The sequence below is a fragment of the Pseudonaja textilis genome, chromosome 11 (genome assembly GCF_049901715.1).
Source record: "Pseudonaja textilis isolate UNSWEBS1 chromosome 11, rPseTex1.2, whole genome shotgun sequence".
Lineage (NCBI taxonomy): Eukaryota > Metazoa > Chordata > Lepidosauria > Squamata > Elapidae > Pseudonaja > Pseudonaja textilis.
Window position 1 is genome coordinate 12,603,639 of NC_142000.1, and position 19,145 is coordinate 12,622,783.

The 19,145-nt window shown below is 46.0% G+C and overlaps 1 protein-coding gene across 2 annotated transcripts; it reads right to left on the reverse strand.

Annotated features, from left to right (window-relative positions):
* Nucleotides 1-853: 853 nt before the first annotated feature.
* PARD6A (par-6 family cell polarity regulator alpha) lies at nucleotides 854-16,893 on the reverse strand. Of its 2 annotated transcripts, none has more exons than XM_026718976.2 (3): nucleotides 16,712-16,893; nucleotides 11,173-11,395; nucleotides 854-2,117 (listed from the first exon to the last, which is right to left on the reverse strand). In XM_026718976.2, exons 1-3 carry the CDS (start codon nucleotides 16,772-16,774, stop codon nucleotides 1,327-1,329), a joined length of 1,077 nt encoding a protein of 358 aa, XP_026574761.1. In that variant the 5' UTR covers nucleotides 16,775-16,893; the 3' UTR covers nucleotides 854-1,326. The 2 variants fall into 2 exon arrangements, with proteins under 2 accessions (XP_026574761.1, XP_026574760.1); XM_026718975.2 differs by having other exon boundaries at nucleotides 854-2,120.
* Between the last annotated feature and the right edge of the window lie 2,252 nt (nucleotides 16,894-19,145).

The window sequence follows — 19,145 nt, forward strand, 5'->3', positions numbered from 1 at the left end:
AACAACTGCTTTTAATTTATGGAGAGCATTCCCCTTGTCTGCTGCCCTTCCAACCTGCACCCCCGTTCCTACCAGCAGGCGTTCAATAGCATCGTGGGAGAAAATTAAGACCGTTTTGGGATCTTCACCAATGTGGTCTTGGTAATAAAACATGGAAGTTGTGTTATCTTGGCACAGAGTTCTTTGCTCACTTGCTAAAAGGCCTGGGAGGGTTCTTGGCTAATGCGGGGGCGATCCTCCCCAATGAAGAATGGTTGCAGGAACTGGGCATGGCTGGTCTAGTGAAGAGAAGGACCAAATATTGGAAACATGATAGCATCTTCCAATATTTGAAAGGCTGCCGTAGAGAGGAAGGGATCAAGCTATTTTCTAAAGCACCCGAAGGCCAGACAAGCAATAATGGATGGAAACTGACCAAGGAGAGATTCAACCTGGAAATAAGGAGAAACTTTCTGACAGGGAGAACAATCAACCCACGGAACAGAAGTTGCCCTCGGAAGTTGAGGGAACGCCATCACTTGAGACCTTCAAGAAGAGAGCGGACTCCCATTTGTCGGGCGTAGGGTCTCCCGCTTGGGCAGGGGGTTGGACTATATGACCTACAAGGTCCTTTCCAACTCTGGTTATCTGTTATCTAATCTGCCTGCCATAGAGACTGAGGAAGGGACGTGGCTGAATTTGCCAAGCCGCCACTTCAAATGGACACAGGTGCCTGTCTCTCAGAGCAGACCAGTTTCTCTCTCTTTCTCTCTCTCTCTCTTTCTCTTTCGGGATGGTTTCCTTCCATTGTCCTCTCCTCCTATCCCTCCTGCAGGTTTCTTTCAAAAATAAAACAATGTGAAGGAACACTATAAAAAAAACACCCCATGGTTTAATAGTCTGTTGCAATATATTAACTGTGACACACATATGTCATCGTAAAAACACCTAAAATCAAACACTTCATGAGAAGTCAGTGGAGGCAGAGCTTGGGGGATGAATGAGGCCAGCCATCCCCTACCTGGAAGACAGGTAAGAGGCCAAAGAAAGTAATAGGAGGCCCGTCCCTTTAGCCCCCTGGACACGGAAAGGAAAGAGAGCCTCTGGGGCAGCCAAGGGTTGGGAGAAGGCAAGTTGGTCCTTCCAACTGCCCCAGTCAACCTGGTTGCAAGAAGCACCATCGGAGCATGAAGGGCGTGTGCAAGTCCGGCTCAACGAGGGTAAGCCTTGGTTCCAATCTCTAGAGTTGACCTCCGATGGTCAAGGAGGGCGTGGCTCTTCCACGCTGACCCCAGAAACCATGTTTTTCAAGTAGAACCGGGAAGGAAAGACCTTGCCGCCCAAAGGCTATAGTGTGATGATGGTGCCATCCTCCTGGAGGCTGCCTGCTCTGCTACCCCGCATGGGGCTCCCACTGCCGCTGTGACTGTTCAGGGAAGGCAGGGAGCCTTGGGAGCTATAGAGCGAGAGGCTGTGCTGGAGGCTGTCGAGGAGACCCCCATTGGGGCAGCTGGCAGGCAAGTCACTCTCGATGACCAGGTCTCCTTCTTCGTCGCTTTCCCCTTCGGCTGTGCTACAGTTGCTCAGGTACTGGGAAGCCGGGCTAGGCGTCTGCTGGCTGGGCGTGCTGTCCGTGGACATGCCGGAACTCCCCGAAGCCTTGCTGCTGCGGATCACGTTGTTACGCTGATTGGCCGGCTTGACGGTGATGATGAGGTTGTGGCTGTTGGCCACCATCATGTCAGTGACCTGGTCCAGCGACTTGCCCGCCACGTCAATGCCGTTGACTTCAAGGATCTCGTCGTTGACAGCCAGAAGTCCGGTGCTCTCTGCCAAACCGCCCTTGACCAAGCGGGAGATGAAGATCCCGGGCACTTTCTCCACCCCGTGGTGCGCCACTCGCACACTGACCCCATCCCGGATATAGAAGCCCAGGGGCTTGTTGGATCCATGTTTATGGAGCCGCACACGCCGGTGGGTCTCGGGCAAGATGTCCACGTCGATAATGGAGGAGATCTGGCGGAAGTCCTGAGGCATGCCGATCAACAGGTGTGGCTTGGCCCGTTGGTGCGCCGGCCGCAGCAGCCCCTTTTTCTTCCGCTGCAGTGAGTTGGAGGCAAAGACGCTGGCGTTGGCTTCTGCTGCAAGAACAAAGAAAACAAACAAGAAGGTGTCACAAGGGGAAATTCCCCAGCGATAGGATGGGGTGGAATGGAATGGAATGGAATAGAATAGAATTCTTTTATTCTCCAAGTGACACACAAGGAATTTGTCTTAGTGAATATACTCTCAGTGTACATAAAAGAAAAAATACGTCAAGAGTCAAGAATCATCAGGTACAACACTTAATAATAGTCATAGGGTACAATCAACAATCAAATCATACTAGGAAACAGACAATATAAATCATAAGGATACAAGCGACAAAGTTACAGTCCTAAAGTCACAAGTGGGAGGGGATGGGTGATAAGGAGTGATGAGAAGATTAATAGTAATAGTAGTTCAGACTTTGTAAATAGTTGGACAGGGTTGAGGAATTATTTGTTTAGCAGCGTGAAGGCATGGGGGAAAAAACTGTCCTTGTGTCTAGTTCTGGTGTGCAACGCTCTATAGCATCATTTTGAGGTTTGCTGGAATGCTGACATTAACCCGAATCTAAAGTTTTTTCGGCTTTCCACAATTAAATGCCAGCGTTCCAGAAAACCTCCGTTCCAATCAGTTACTCTGAGACAAACTTACTGTATTTTCCGGACTATAAGCCGCTACTTTTTTCCCACGCTTTGAACCCTGCGGCTTGTTCAACAATGCGGCTTACCTATCAATTTTTCTTCATTAACTGCCATCAGGGGGCGCAAAAAAGTGACAGACTCAAGAGGTCAATGCAAAGAAGAAGACGCTACGGGTAGTTTCTGATGCACTCGACACAAGCAGCACGACACACACGAATGCAAAATATTTTTCACACCCTCATCATGGAAAATACACAAAGAAAAGCATATGATGCAGCTTTTAAGTTGAACGCAATCGATCTGTCTATCTAGGAAGGGAATAGAACTGCTGCAAGTAAGCTTGGCGTTAATAAATCAATGGTGAGACGTTGGAGACTTCTGGCCTGCGAATATTATTAATATTATTAATATTATTATTAATATTATTAATACTAGCCGCATGCGAAGAGCATTCTTCTTTTTCTGTGTAAATATCTCATTTCGCAACGTATATATCTGCGGCTTATAGTCTGGTGCAGCTAATATATTTAAAAATATTTTTTTCTTTTAAAATTTAGTGGGTGCAGCTTATATTCCGATGCGCTCTATAGTCCAGTAAATATGGTATCTCAAAAGTACCTTGATTAGAATAGCAACTGGCAAATCTGTGGAAACCCGAATCTAAAAGTTTTTTTGGGCTTCCCACAATTTCCCCAAATACAAATCCATCCCCGCTTGTCCGCCATCACATCTCATGGGCCAATCAGCATCCGTCCAAAAGTAAGATCCTCATTTCATCCTGCGCCACACTAAATGAACTAACAAAAGAATTTTATCACTTAGAGCTACTCAATTGAAATCACCTCCCTCCCACTCTCTTAGGTTATGTGGCAGTGTGGAATATGGCTCCCAAAGCTGACACATAGATCCCAAATCTAATAGCTTACCAGCCACTTATCACCTCCCATGTGGCCTGGATACATATATACATGTGTATATTTGTACACAAACATACCTATGTTACCCATTTACAAACATAGATTTAACATAGAATAACAGAGTTGGAAGGGACCTTGGAGGTCATTTAGTCCAACCCATTGCTCGAGCAGGAGAGTCTATTCCAAATATTAGCCTTTACCTAGGATCGAACTCACAGCTTCCCGACTGTGACAAAGTTGCCTTTCTCTCCCTATTGGCTACCCAGCAATATTAGGTGCTAAATTCTGAGTTTCCATCTCTTGGGGTGCTCTTTTACAATCCCTCGTGCCTTTGGATCACCCAAGTGATCTGTCTTTTCACAGCTCTCTCTTTCTCCCAACATCGGATACTTTGAAAGTGCTGGATGGTTTAGTGATGCAAAAACGATTTAGCGTTTGGGATGTCGAATATCTGAAGGCCAAAGTGGTGCCTATCTGGCAAGGAGAAACATCAGCCAGATGTGCCATTTTTGATTTTGTCTAAGCAAGGCACAGCACCAGGCCATATGACTTAATCACCCAAGGATAATCCTCTTATCTATGTTACATAATGGAATGTTAGAATATGAGTTATTCTCTTCGTGGAAACCTGCCAGACTGGGGTGAGGATTAAGGAAAACTGAATAATTGGGTGCTTTTATACTTACACGCTGGAATACTGACAATACTATGGCCAACCTGAGGAATTCTGGGAGTTGAAGTCCGCCGATCTTAAAACTGCTCAGGTTGCGAAACCTTGCTATAAGAAGATAAATCCAATATTTTTCTCCTCCCAGAAGGGTTGCCTCCTTCCTCTCACCCTACTTCTGAGTGGCATTTGCTTCTAGGATTACAGAGCACAGCCTGGGAGGATTACAAAGGAGTATGAATAATTCAGTTTTAATCACACTTTGAGTTATGCCCCGCAGGCATTATATTGTAGATTTCAGCTATAGAACACAAAGGGCCACAGCATTTAACCATTGCCACAGCCGGTGCCCCAGACAAAGAAGGCAACCAACGGGTTTGAATCCCGCAAGAATTCATCAGAAATAACCTTCGCTGAAACCCTTGAAATATATGTATTTAGGCTGCCAATTTTTCCATATTGAACAAGGGGTGTGTGTGGAGGGAGGGGTGTTTTGTGCCGTAATGCCACAGGATGACTTAGTTAAACATTTGCTGACCTAAAATAATTACATATTAGCAGAGTAAAAGACACAAATGTACACTTTCATTAAAATTATTATTTAGAATTGACATATTCCAATGGTAAATAAAAAACATTGGGTGCCCAATGGTAAAAATTAGACTTGGAATAATGCATCCAGTTTTGGCCACCGCCACAATGTAGAAAAGATATTGAGAAAGGGTGCAGAGAAGAGCAACAAAGATAATTAGGGGACCTGAGGCTAAAACATATAAAGAACAGTTGCTGGAATTGAGTATGTCTACGTTTAATGAAAAGAAAGACTAGGGGAGACTTGATAGCAGTCTCCCAGTATCTGAGGGGCTGCCACAAAGAAGAGGGAGTCAAGCTATTCTCCAAAGCAACTGAAGGGCAGGACAAGAAACAATGGATGGAAACTAATCAACGAGAGAAACGACCTAGAACTCAGGAGAAATTTCCTAACAGTGAGAACAATTAACCAGTGGAATGGCTTGCCTCCAGAAGTTGTAATTCTCCAACACTGGAAGTTTTTCAGAAGAGATTGGATAACCGTTTGACTGAAATTACGTAGGGTTTCCTGCCTGAGCAAGGGGGTTGGACTAGAAGACCTCCAAGGTCCCTTCCAACTCTGTTATTCTGTTCTGACCTCAAGCCACTTGTTTCATCCCTCCTCTGAAGCAGGCCAGGTTGAATCCCACCATTTGTTTGACACTTTCTCTTCCTGACTTGCCTCTGCTGACAGATACGAGTCAGCTCTACATTTCTACTGCCCATGCCTCCCTGAGCTCTAAAGGCAAAGTTTGTTTATGAGAGAAAAAAGACAAAATTGGAAATAACGAAAAGAGAAGAGCCCATGAATCTGGACAATCCAGCTCCCTACATTGTAAAAAAAACTGCCAAGGACCTATCTGAAGGCCTGGGAGAACATCCCGTTTGCAGGCATATTGCTATGATTCTGTTAAGGCCATGATGGCAAACCATAGGATTGCAGAGCCATTTGTGTCGGCACGCAAGCTGCAGGCAAACTTACCTCACTGGGCCTGCACGTGGCTCACAGCTGATTTTCGGCCGGTTTGAGGCCTTTTTCGGCCTCCCAAAGGCTTGAGGAAGGCTTCTGCAGGCTGAAAACTAGCCCCGTTCCATCACTTCCTGTTTTTCCGAAAATACCAGAAGTGATGAAACGGGGCTAGTTTTTGGCCTGCAGAAGCCTTCCTCAAGCCTTTGGGAGGCTGAAAAAGGCCTCAAACCGGCTGAAAATCAGCTGTGAGGGGCAGTGCAGGTAAGGGGGTGGCGTGGGTGGGTGGGGATTATGCACGCAGGCATAGGGGATGTTGGGGGGTGCATTGCCTTCTGTGTGCAGGCATGCAAGTGCCAGCGTGGAAGCGCACACACCATTTTTAGGCACAGGAGCCCCAAAAGGTTAGCCACTGCTGCGTTAAGGGCTGGGGAAGGAGAAGAGAGAGTCATTTGTTTTGTAACTAACCCAAGTATGATTTGCCAAAAGGTAACAACAAGACCAAGTACGCATATCTTTGAAGCCTTGCTCCCTTCCAAAGCAATGGGAAGGTGCAAAAGGAAAACATAAACAACTCTCATGCTTCTGCCAGTTTTTATACCATATGTCGTCAAAAAAAAGAGAGTGATGCCAGAATGCAAAGGAGCTGGCAAGACCTGAAGGCTATGTGTAAAAGAATTCCTTATAAGGACGGACACCAGAGCTGCTTTTCAGGCAGAAGCTTCAGGGAGCCATCGCTTCACATTTTCCACGCCTCAGTGAGTAGATGAACTACAATGGCCGTCACCCAACCTTCGCAGTCATGGTTAGTTTTGGGGAGGAGTAATCAAACACATACGAAGGATGTCAGACTAGCGAAGGTTGGCCTGCTGATCCATGAAGAGCTCTGGAGACAGGAACAGAAAGGGGTCTATCCATCTTATGACTTCGTGCGAAATATAAATTAAATGGTTTTCTCTCTCTCTCTCTCTCAGCCAGACTAACCGACAGCCAAACTGGTTTTGAGAACGAAACAGATGGTAGAAAGAGCTAACAGCCCACAAGAGAAATAACAAGTAGCCAAAAGAAGCAGCGTAGTGTGATAAAATTGGAATCGTTCTTAAACGGACAAGCCACCGAAATACCGGTAAGATACAATTTATGAATGAGCTCTCGGTATTAAGCCAAAGATCGCATACAAGCAACAGAGAACCAGGTTTGGGTTAAGGGCTCTCTTACATCATAACGTGGATTTGAAGAATAAAAACAATAACCTGGCTGGATGTCCCAAAGCTGCCTTTTTTTTTTCTTCCCAAGAGGCAACTTGGACTTTCTTGCTTTTCTTTTGAAGATGTTTCACTTCTCATCTGAGAAGCTTCTTCAGCTCTGACTGGATGGTGGGGAATGGAAGGATTCTGACCATCCAGTCAGAGCTGAAGAAGCTTCTCGGATGAGAAGTGAAACATCTTCAAAGAGAGAGAGAGAGAGAGGGCGGGGGGAAGGAAGAGGCCTTTCCAGATGGCCCTGCCTAAATGGAGCACCTTGGCAGACCCAGATCTCAAGTTATAAATATCATCCTGTGTTTTGGGTACAGCGGCTTATTTTTAGCCTGGGAGCCTGGGTTGAACAACACAATCTTTTCCCCCACTCCAGGAAGTAATCCAAGTTACATCAACTCCAGGTTTTGCCAGGAATCTTGGACAAGATGTGCTCCGTGGGGTCTCCCACTGGAAGTGGGCATTGTTCTCCCTATCATCTCTCAGCTCAGTGTGTACCATCGCACACAAGACGCCAGAAACCGTTCTGAGAAACCATTCTCTCCGGAGCTCTGAGAAGACAGGAAAACGAAAGAAAAAGATATGAAAACATAAGCTGGTTTCTGGCCAGTGATTGGCCATGGCCAGCTCTGGTATGTGCCCTGATTCCAAATAAATCACATTAACCGTCTCATGAACTTTACTGCTGCTACTGGATGCCAACCGACTGATGAAATCAAAACTTCACTGCGGAGAGACATGCCAGCAGCTCCCACCAGTTCCCACTGCCCAGCCTGATGTTCTGTCACCATAGCCTAACTCTTTTTGCAAACTCTTTTTCAGATCTGTAGTTTATGCAACCTTGGTAATCTGTGATTAGCTGGATTTTTATTTCTCACAATATACGTTTAAAGGGCAACAGCCTGGTGTTGTTTGAAATGTGATGCTCGTTATTTTTAGTAAATCAGAAGACTTTTAATGCTGGAGAGCAACTTTTGTTGGGCAGCGGACAAGATCATTTTCAGAATAGGTTTTTGAAAGACCTGAAATGGCAGATCAGGAGCTAAGAATACATGTACTGCAGCTTGTGAATTTGGGTCTAAACGTTCAGCTAAGTAATCTGATTTCTTTGGTTTTTTATTTTATTTAGCATGTGGTGCAAACCCAGCCAACTAAAGTAACTGAGTTACCAACTGAGTTAACAGAAGGTATAAATTCAAGTCTGAATGTCTGGGATAGTATCTTTACATACGGCTCTCCAATGTTCAATTCTTTTGTACTCTGCTCTAATCCTTCCAATGCTGGAATGAAAATAAGTAATATGCAAAAATGTAAACTTCGATAGAGTCCAATCAAACATTGACAAATAAGCTCATGTCATTTTTTAAAAAATTGCACAACAAATGTCAACTGTCAGGATTTCAGTCCACAAACATCTTTGGATTCTATTGTTATCGCAAAGTATACAAATTTATTTTCTCTTCTTTAAGGCAAGAGGGCGCTACTACTGCACAGATCATCTCTGTCTCTGATGAAAGGACCCTCCTTAATATGAGAATCCCCCTCAATGCCCAGATTCAGAGGAAGAAGACTCTGGTTACTGAAATTATTAAAAGATCCTAGATTACAACTCATAGTATTTCATTATAGGGTGTTGTGGTTAGCCGGCAGAGGTGCAGATGGCTGAGGAGAGCGAGGGCTCAGATGAGGGGCCAGGACCATTAAGAAGTGGACTGCTGCCTTCAGAGATTGTGGGGGCTGGCAGCAGCGATGAGGAGGTTCCCGAGGAGCCTGTGCTAAGTGCACATGCACGAAGGATTGCTCGGAGGAAAGAACAATTACAGCAGCACAGGTGACTCGGGAGTAAGGCTGCAAGGTAATGGCCCCTCCCTCAAGAGGATAAAAGCCAGGTTTGGAAAAGCATTCTTTGCAGAAAGCAAAGAAGCTCTGAAACTCAACTGGTGGACATCTTAGTTTGTGTTTGGAGAATTCTGTAAATTAGTTCTTATCTCTGGCTTTTTGGCAGCCTTGACAAACAACTTGACAAGGCTCTTTCTTGTCGGAATTAATTGCTGGAAAGCAGCCTTTTATCTGTAAAGGAACAGCATTCGTGATTAAACCTTGAAAGGTGGGGGCTGCTGCCTTGTCTGTTTGCTCTCTGGGAACCCAGTTAGGTCAGAACAGGAGGGTCATCAATGACCAGTCCGTATTTTCCTACGGGCTAGCTAAGTTTTGGAAAGCAGATTTTTCAACCCATTTAAAACATATCCTATCAAAGCACAACTATTTTTTTTTTAAAAAAAACCCTCTTAATCTTCTCCCTTCTGATCTTTAAAAGCCTTATTATTAACACCACATCCCTAGTCAGGCATTTGTGGTAGGCAAAGATAAGGAAGCTGTTCTCTTTCAAATACTGCTAAACTGCAATTCCTCACCATTGCACCTACTGCCTGGGACTGCCTGAGACACAGTTTTTTTCAACCAGGTTGGCTGGGGAATTCTGGGAGTTGAAGTCCACCCTCCTTAAATAGGTACACAAGGGATGGTGTCCGTTTGAGCTTCCCGTCCCTGGTTTCTTGTTCCCCATCATATTTTTTTAATCCTTTTTCCCGCTTCTCCTACAGTCAGTAACCTAGTGACTGCAAATAGGCAAAGAAATTTCACCACTTGGAGGCTTTCCAGAAGAGACTGGGCTGTCATTTGTCAGAAATGGTGTAGGGTCTTTTGCTTGGGCAGGGGAACTGGATTAGATGACCTACAGGGTCGCTTCCAACTCTGTTAATCTGCCTGAACTCAACATGTTAAAACTGAATTGAATCGAATACTCCATTGGGGGCGTGCATAAGCGCACCAATGTGCCTACCGTCCCTGCCCTATTGTTTCTTTTTATTCGTATCTGTTTCATGTATTCATAACCATGTTTACGTTTATACCTGTTATCTAATACTTGCTTGACAAATAAATAAATAAAAATAAATAAACAAACAAACAAATAAATATTTGGCTAAATGTGATTAGCCACACAAGAAATTTGTCTCTGGTTGCAGAGGCTCTCAATGCACATGGGAAACAACAGAATAATGATAATAATTGTAAAGAAGATAATAGAAGGATAAATGAAAATGCTACGGCTACATTACATGGGTAAATACACACAGACATTAGGCAGCACTGTGAGAATTAGGTATTCCGCAGAGTGATGGCACGAGGGGAAAAAAAACTGTCCCTGTGTCTAGTTGTTTTGGCATGTAACGCTCCATAGCGCAACTCATCCCAAGGGAAAGAGTGGAAACAGTTTATGTCCAGAATGTGAAGCGTCTGCAGATATCAACTCAGCCCTCCTTCTGATTTGCACAATATGGGCCTTTCCATGGGATGCAGGCAATTGCAATGGTTCTTTCCACAGTTTTAGCTTCATCTGTTGGAGTCTATACCTGTCCTGTTTGCTTGCTGTCCCAAACAGCAGCCAATATATATTGTTCTCACAATATCATAATTGATTTGTTTTCCTATTCAGAATCATCGTCTTCATTTAACGACCCCATAATCCCTTGCGGGGAGGAGTCTGGGCAACTGAATGGAGCTGAGTGTTTACTGGCCAGATGCCCTTCCTATCGCCAATGAGGGGTTTTGTTTGGCAGACGCATTCTCAGTGTGGCCAGAGAAATACCTGCCTCTACTTAGGACCGAACCCACGGCCTCCTGATTGTGAGGCAAGAGCTCCGCCTTTAGGCCACTGTGCACTACTCTAAGTGTTTAATGGCCAGATGCCCTTCCTGTCACCAATGCAGAGTTTTGTTCAGCAGATATATTCTCAGTGTGCCCCAGAGAGAGAAATATCTGCCTCACCTAGGATCGAACTCACAGTGTCCTGATTGTGAGGTGTGGGTTCTACCTGTCGGCCACCGCACGACTCCTTTTACTATTCTGAATGAAAGTTATCAATCTTTCTCAGCATTGGATGAGGACCTGAAGCAATTACCCTCATTTTAACTCTTTAAAAAATGCTTTAAATAAGTAAAATAAATAAAAGCGTAGACCACCGGAAATAGAACACGTAAGAGAAGTGTGGGGTGTGCGTGTTGTTAATCCTCAAGGTTTGTCCTACCTCTCTTCTGGATGATGATTCGGAGGAGAGGATTGGCAGAGGACAGGGCCTTGTGATAGTTGTCATCGTTGTTGATGGGAAGCAGATCTCCATGGATGTCGGTGTATCCCAAGAGGACCTCGGAACAAGGGATCTGGTGCACCCTCTGGATCAGCTGATAGAATTCCTGGAAACCCCCCACGCTGGATCTCTTCATGGCAAAACGGCGGAACTCAGCCTCGAACTGCCAAGAAGACAAAAACAGACACAAAATAATAGCCAAACCGATAAAACCGCTTGGCCAAGGTGGGGAAAAAAAGAAAAAGAAAACCGGCCTTGGGGAAAACTTTCCAAAGCAGCAAAGAAAGTTGAGATCTCTTTTAATTCACCTTCCCCACCCCACCCCCTCTTCAAATGAAAACGACCTTTTTTCACGGTTTGGAGAAAATACCCAGCAAAGCACCATCTTGCGCTGACGCATCCCAACAAGCTGTAATGTGCTTGTTTGGTTTTGGCTTAGTGGGAAAGGTAAGCAGAGCGTGGAGACAATCCATTTGAGTTTGTCAATCGACAATGAACACAAACCAGGGCTTGGTGTGATATAAACAAAACACTCTATAGCGGTTTTAAGAGAATTCCAGTCCTTTAAGACACCTGGAGGGCAGAGGGATCCAACAAGGTAGATTTAGCCTTCCATCCTTCCGAGGTCGGTAAATGAGGACCCAGATTGTTGTGGACAATAGGCTGATTCTGTAAGCCGCTTGGAGAGAGCTGGAAAGCACTGTGAAGCAGTATATAAGTCTAAGGACTAATGCTGTGGCCCATCCATCCTTCCATCCATGATGAGCAGTGATTAGAATGCAGTATTACAGGCTAACTCTGCCAACTGCCAGCAGTTCAATCCTGACCAACTCAAGGTAGATTCAGCCTTCTATCCTTATGAGGTCGGTAAAGGAGGACCCAAATTGTTGGGGGCAATAGGCTGACTCTGTAAACTGCTTAGAGAGGGCTGCGAAGCGCTGTGAAGCAGTATCTAAGTGCTATTGCTATTCAGAACTGCTTTAAGGATTTGCTAAATACTATACTGGTAGTCCTTGAATTACAACAGTTCATTTAGTGGCCGAACTTATCACAGCACTGAAAAAAGTGACTTACGACCATTTTTCATACTTAACACCCGTTGCAGCCTCCCCCATGGTCACGTGATCCAAATCCAGGTGCTTGGCAACTGACTCAGAGTTATGACGGTTGCAGTGTCACTCTTTGCAACCTTCTGGCAAGCAAAGTCAATGGGGGAAGGCAGTTTCACTTAACAACCATCTTACTAAATTAAGAACTGCAGAGATTCACTTAGCAACCTTGTTACTAACTAATCAACTTCAGTGGTTCACTTAACAACTGTGGCAAGAAAGGTCGTAAAATGGGGCAAAACTCTCTCAGCCAACGTCTCGCTTAGCAACAGAAATTTTGGGCTCAATTGTGGTCATAGATCGAGGACTACCTGGACAGACAGGGAGTCAGTTTTGAATAGCTACATGATGTTGTACTCAAGGAAGATCATGAACGTCGTTCTCAGAGACTGAAATATGTACAACACAGCATCTTCTCTTCTATATTTGCTGTTTAAATGGAAAAATGGATACAGAGGCTGGGCAAGTTATTAGAATTAGCTCATTTCCTGCTCTCGAAACCTTTGATTTTAATCTCCGCTAACTGTGAATTCATGCCTTGAATTTCTGATCTTTCCAGCCTGAGTTGTGCCCAGCAATCAACAGAATCATCCAAATGGAAAATAAAGTTTTTTTTTTCTTTTTCCTTGACAGAAGCTTTTCTAACTAATGCCCTCTGGATATGTTAGGACCGTGTTCTGAGGATCCACAGCCCACTGCTCCCTAATTTGGAAAGTCATACTTCCAACACACCTGGAAGGCACCTGTCAAGCTTTAGCAGTTGCTTACCAGCTAAAATTAGATACAGGTACTTGTGATGACCCAGGGTGTAACACAAACGTAAGAAAATCCAAAACGTAAATAAATGTCCTTTAATGCCTCCAACTCGGCCCCACTGTTCAATAATTCTCATTTGGAGATATAACGTATTCAAAAATAGTCTTCAAAAGAAAGCAATACTGTCCGAACTTAATGAGCAGATAGAGGTGAAATAAAAAACCAAACAAACTACAATGAAGGAAATTCCACAACAGACCAGGATAAGTAATTACCAAATTCAAGGAGATAACAAGGCACAGTCTGTCGGAAGGACGCCAACCAGATAACTTCAGCCCAAAATAAAACACGCTTTGCTTCTGGCAATGCTGTGTTGTAACTGTCTTTCTTATATTCTATTCTCCCCAGCTGCAACCAATGAGGGGGATCATGGCTGCTTCCTCTCTCGTAAGCCAAGTTGTTTCCTTCTCCGTTCCTCCCTGCATATCCTAGGATGAAGAGGGGATGGGCCTGGTTCTTCCTCTGACTGCCCAGCCAGCCTCTGCCCTTCCCCAGCCTCCTCCACAACCTCCGGAGCCACTCCTCCACTCCCTGTCGGCTGTTTCTCCGCTCCCTCAGAGTCCCTCAGAAAAGAGCGTGACAGTAGTCTTCGACTTATAACAGTTCATTTAGTGGCCGTTCAACATTATAGCAGCACTGAAAAAAGTGAGTTATGACCATTTTTCACACTTAACAACTGTTGCAGCATCCACATGATCATGTGATCAAAATTCAGAAGCTTGGCAACTTTCATACTTATGACGGTTGCCGTGTCCTTGGGTCATATGTTTCCCTTTTGCGACCTTTTGATCGGCAAAGTTAATGGGAGGGAGCCAGATTCACTTAACAACCGGGTTACTAACTGATCAGTTGCAGTGATTCACTTAACAGCCGTGCCAAGATAGGTTGCAAAATGAGGCAAAACCACTCAACCAATGTCTCACAACAGAAATGTTAGGTTCAATTGTGGTCAGAAGTTGAGGACTGCCTGCATATTGAAAAGGGGGAAAAGGTATTAGGTTAAAAAAAATATATCTTGCCAAATGGATTCCTTTGCAGAGCAGTCATTTCATCTCTAAGTTTGTTGTGGATTTGCTTGATCTTCTTGCTAACTGCTTGTTGATTTCCTGGGGAGACGGCAACTCCTTTTTCCAAATAAAAGCACATTCTCCATATACCTTTAATACTTTGCAAACTTCCCCAGGTCCTGAGAAGCCCATGACAGTAACTATTCAGCACTGGTGGGATTTTTACTACCAGTTCTGTGGGCGTGGCTTGGTGGGCGTGGCTTGGTGGGCGTGGCAGGGGAAAGATACTGCAAAATCCTCCTTCCCTCCCCACCCCACTAACCTGCTTTCCAGCTCCGTTCTCCTGTGCAGGGCAACCAAAGAAGACCCAGCCGATCAGCTGGGACTCAATGGGAGGCAGAGAAGAGATGGGGTTGGCGGGGCCAGTCAGAGGTGGCACTTGCCGGTTCTCTGAACTTCTCAATATTTCCGCTACCGGTTTTCCAGAACTGGTCAGAACCGGCTGAAGGCCACCTCTGCTATCCAGGCACGTCTTACATAGTCGTTCTCTTCAAGCGCACAGATATTTTTCAACCATTTAATACAGGCATGCCAACCCACAACTCACACGCCACATGTGGTCCTCATAATGCAGCCCCACAAATTCATACACTTGTATATTTTACACATGGCCCAAGACAATTCCTCTTCACGCAGCGTGGATCAGGCAAGTCAAAATGTTGTCTATTAAGCCCGATCTAACACATTATCTCCTTGAAAGCAATCACAGTCAGTCCTTGCTATTTGTCCGAATTATGAAATAGACACTGTGTTTTTATTATACTATTTATGGTTACACTTGTGTCTTTTTCATTAGGAAGGTTGTATTTCTTTTTCACCTGGTGAAGTTTGGAGTTCTCCAGAGGATCCAGACAACAGCAGACTTTTTTTTTAAGGTTTGCTTGCTCTGTTGCAAGAAGTTAATGTTATGCTTTCCAAAGACAAATATGAACAAAGAGCAACATATGGTCCATTATTACAATAACTGAGAGCAGACAAGATTTTCATGCAAGGTCTCAGCTCCTCCAGGCTAACACCATACAAAACAAAATTCCTTATTCAGTGCTACTTCTAATCTCTACAACAATCAATAACAACAGCCATCCGTTAGGAGCAGCATACATTAAACAGGTTGTATTCAAATATCGAAGTATATTAAACTACACTGTGATTTATTCAACCCCGCTGCATTTGAACAAACCACGTTTTCTCGGTTCCACATATCAAATCACCCACCCCAATTTCCCAGTTCATCCAATAAAATCAATCCAGGCAAGTCACCAAATGGTTGTGTGAACCAGATTACAGTGCAAAAGAAATGCCACTTCCATTAACTGCAGCCAATATAGGTAACCCTATACAAGTAGTCCTCAACTTACAAGAGTTTGTTTAGTGACTGTTCTAAATTACAAGGGCACTGAAAAAAAGTGACTTAGGACCATTTTTCACCCTTATGACCATGGCAGCATCCACAGGGTCATGCAATTTACATTTGACAACTGACTCACACTTATGACAGTTGGTAGGTTTCTCCCTTTTGCGACCTTCTGACAAGCACAGTCAACGGCGAAACCAGCTTCTCCTGCTCAAGCAGGGGGCTGGACTAGAAGACTAGAAGACCTCCAAGGTCCCTTCTCTGTTTTCTATCCTAAAGCAAATCACTCCCATGCTCCCTCTGGTTTTCCATGCCTTGTGTGTGTTTTCAATGTGTAGTGGTATCCCACTACAAAGGATACCCTCCCTTTTTACCAGGGGGGGTCCCAGAAGAAGCAAAGCCAGCAGCCTCCCTGGATTAGGGATACTCACCCGAACCCCTTCTCCATCCTTGGGAGTGGGGGGGCATTTGCCACACCGAGACATCTCCTCAGCCGCCGCCCCCCCCCGTTTGCAAACCCCGCACTATTGCATAACCCGTCGGCGGCATGCGTGTGTGTGTGTGTGTGTGTGTGTGTGTGTGTGTGTGTGCTTATCACCTAGGAGGAAAAAAAACTCCGGGCGATTCCTCCTCTCTCACGTACAGGCTGCCCAGCAGCAGCAACGCGCGGAAATCCCTCCAGATCGGAGCAAATACTAATCATCCCCATCAAAAGCATCAGCCCCGCCGCCCGTTAGGCCGAGCTTCCGAGGCCGGCGCAGCGCTGCGCTCAGCCAGAAGGCAGATGCGTCGCGATCCCCCACCCACCCCGCCTCCTCCTTCCCCAGGCAAGAGATCGCCGGGTCGAGCCGGGTCGAGAGACCCAACGCCCGCTTGGGAAGAGGAGGAGGAGGAGGAAGAGGAGGAGGAGGCTGCTCCCAGGTGCACCTGCCGCGCGGCCGACATCCTACATTCAGCCCGACATCCGACATTGCACCGCTGCCTGCCTGGGCCCGGCGGCTCTCGCCTTGCATCTCGCGGGGGGGATGCGGGGGTGGGGTGGGGACTGCCGCAGCCTCCTCGGAGGGTTTCTCTCCGCCCGCCGCTCGGAGCCGTCCCCGATCTGGGCAAAGCCCCGCTTCCCGCTGGCTCACCTTGCTTTTGACCTCAATGACCGGCTCCGAGCTCCGCGCCGGTGTGCGGTGGTGCTTAGCCATGCTGCGCCGGCCGGGCCGGGTTGCCCTCAGCCGCCCCGCGGGTGTCTCGCCGCCGCCTCCGCCTCCTCCGGCTATTATTGCCTGCTGCTGCTCCGCCGCCGCCGCCGCCGCCGCCGAACGGGGACAGCCAGCAGGAGGGAAGGAGGGGGGAATAAAACTCACCGTCCATGACGTCACCCCCAGCAGAAGGAGAGGGGCCGCGCCATTGGCTCAGGCGGGGGCGAAGGGGGCGGGTTCAGAACCTCCGCGGCGTTCGGACGGAAGGATGCTGACAACGTCGTCTAGGTAACCGAATTCCGGTGGAGGCGGAGGGGGCGGTTGGTCCAAGGTGTATCCTGCGGGGTGAGATCAAAGGGGGGGTGGGGGAAGCGAGTTTGGACCGTCCAGCGTCGGTCAGAGTCGCTTGGCTTCTTCAATGGGGAGGAAGGGAAAAGAGAGGGGGGAACTTACCTGAGCCTTTGGAGTCACCGTCGTGCAGGGGTCTCCAAGCATGGCCACTTTAAGCCTGGGGGACTTCAACTCCCAGAATTCCCCAGCTGGATGGGGCATTCTGGGAGTTGAAATCCCCCAGGCTTTAAAGTGGCCATGCTTGGAGACCCCTGCTTTAGAAGGAGGCGATTTACTCTCTTCCCTTTGCCAGGGGTGGTGAGGTCTCTATAAGCCCACTTGCTGCTTGATGAAGCCAAAGCGAGCATCCTCCATCTGAGATCCAGTATGAGATCTTCAGGGATCCCACTCTGAACCACTCGGATTCTATCCAAGCAGAGGTGTGGGCAAGAGAGCGGCAGAGGACAACCTGGAAGAGAGCGGGGCGGGGGCAGCAAACGGGGCCGGGTGCCTCTTGGGGGGCGCATCAGATGATGAGTGGCCCCTTGGAGGAATGGATTGGATGCAAAGAAACCTTTGAACGCCCCCCTCCCCAAATCACAGACCGAGGTTGAGGATCCGCAAGAGATGCAGTGCAACCCGGTTATTTGAGGGCTCCATATTGTACAAGCTCAGGGTGGCAGATTTAACTGATCTAGCATAGAGGTCTCCAAACCTGGCAACTTTAAGACTTGTGGACTTCAACTCCCAGAATTCTCCAGCCAACCAATTCTGGGAGTTGAAGTCCACAAGTCTTACAGTTGCCAGGTTTTGAGACCTCTCGACTATTATTGTGAAGCATAACGTGCAAATGCAGTTGATGCATATCATCCTATCTGGGTCTAAAGTCAGGGTCTTCAAACTTGGCGAGTTTAAGACTTGTGGACTTCAACTCCCAGAATTCCTGAGCTAACATGACTGGAGGAGGAATTCTGGGAGTTAAGTCCACAAGTCTTAAACCTCTCAAGTTTAAAGACCCCTGGTCTAAAGTGCCCTTAGTCCTTTCCCTTTAAGATGTGTGGACTTCAACTCCCAGAATTCCTGGGCTGGGGAATTCTGGGAGTTGAAACCCACACATTTTAAAGGTTCAGAAACATTGCTTAGCGCATCAATGGCCTTACTTGTGCTGTCTTATTCATCTGTAGCTGTCTCAACTATATTCAGTACAGTAGAAGTGTCTGGGGAGGAAATGGATGTCTATTTCTTTTTGTTCTGAACTTCACTTGTCCCTAAAAATCTAACAAAATAAATACACTGATTTTTTTTGCATATTTATAATTAAATATTATCAAGTAAGAATGGAGCTTCATGTGAGGGTTTAATTAAAGCTCACTCACTGAATTGATTTTTTTTTAATTGAGCAAATGTACTAAAGGGCTGGGTAATTCTGTCTTCCCAAATGGCCCCACTTTTAGCTTAGTTTAGACCAGGGGTCTTCAAACTTGACAGCTTTAAGACTTGTGGACTTCAACTCCCAGAATTCTCCCTCCAGTCATGTTAGCTCAGGAATTCTGGGAGTTGAAGTCCACAAGTCTGAAACGTGCCAAGTTTGAAGACCTTTGCTTTAGACTAAACAGCAAAGCCTGTCAAAGGCCTGGGTGCCGTCTTGGAGATTAAAAAAAAGTTTCCTGCAACTTATGGTTACCAAGGGAAAACTGAATTTTGTAGGAGTTAGTTACTTAAATTAAATCATGGTTAGTGGCTGCCCTGCCCCCACCCACTTCTATTTTTAGGAATGCTTAAAAACAGTTCAGTTTTCCTCTTTTAACTATATTATTCTTGAAGTAATTTTGGGCTAACAGACCATTCAGAACTAATTCCCTCTAGAATTTGTTTTGCCCACTGTTTCTTAAAAGGATAGGCAGGGCAATTAAAAACTGTAGCACTTTTCAGCTGAAAGTAATGCATGTAGAAGCTCATATATGTTTGCCTAAAGCCACAACGTTTCTCATCCTTGGCAACTTCAAAAAATAGATGTAATTCAACTCCCAGAATTCCCCAACCA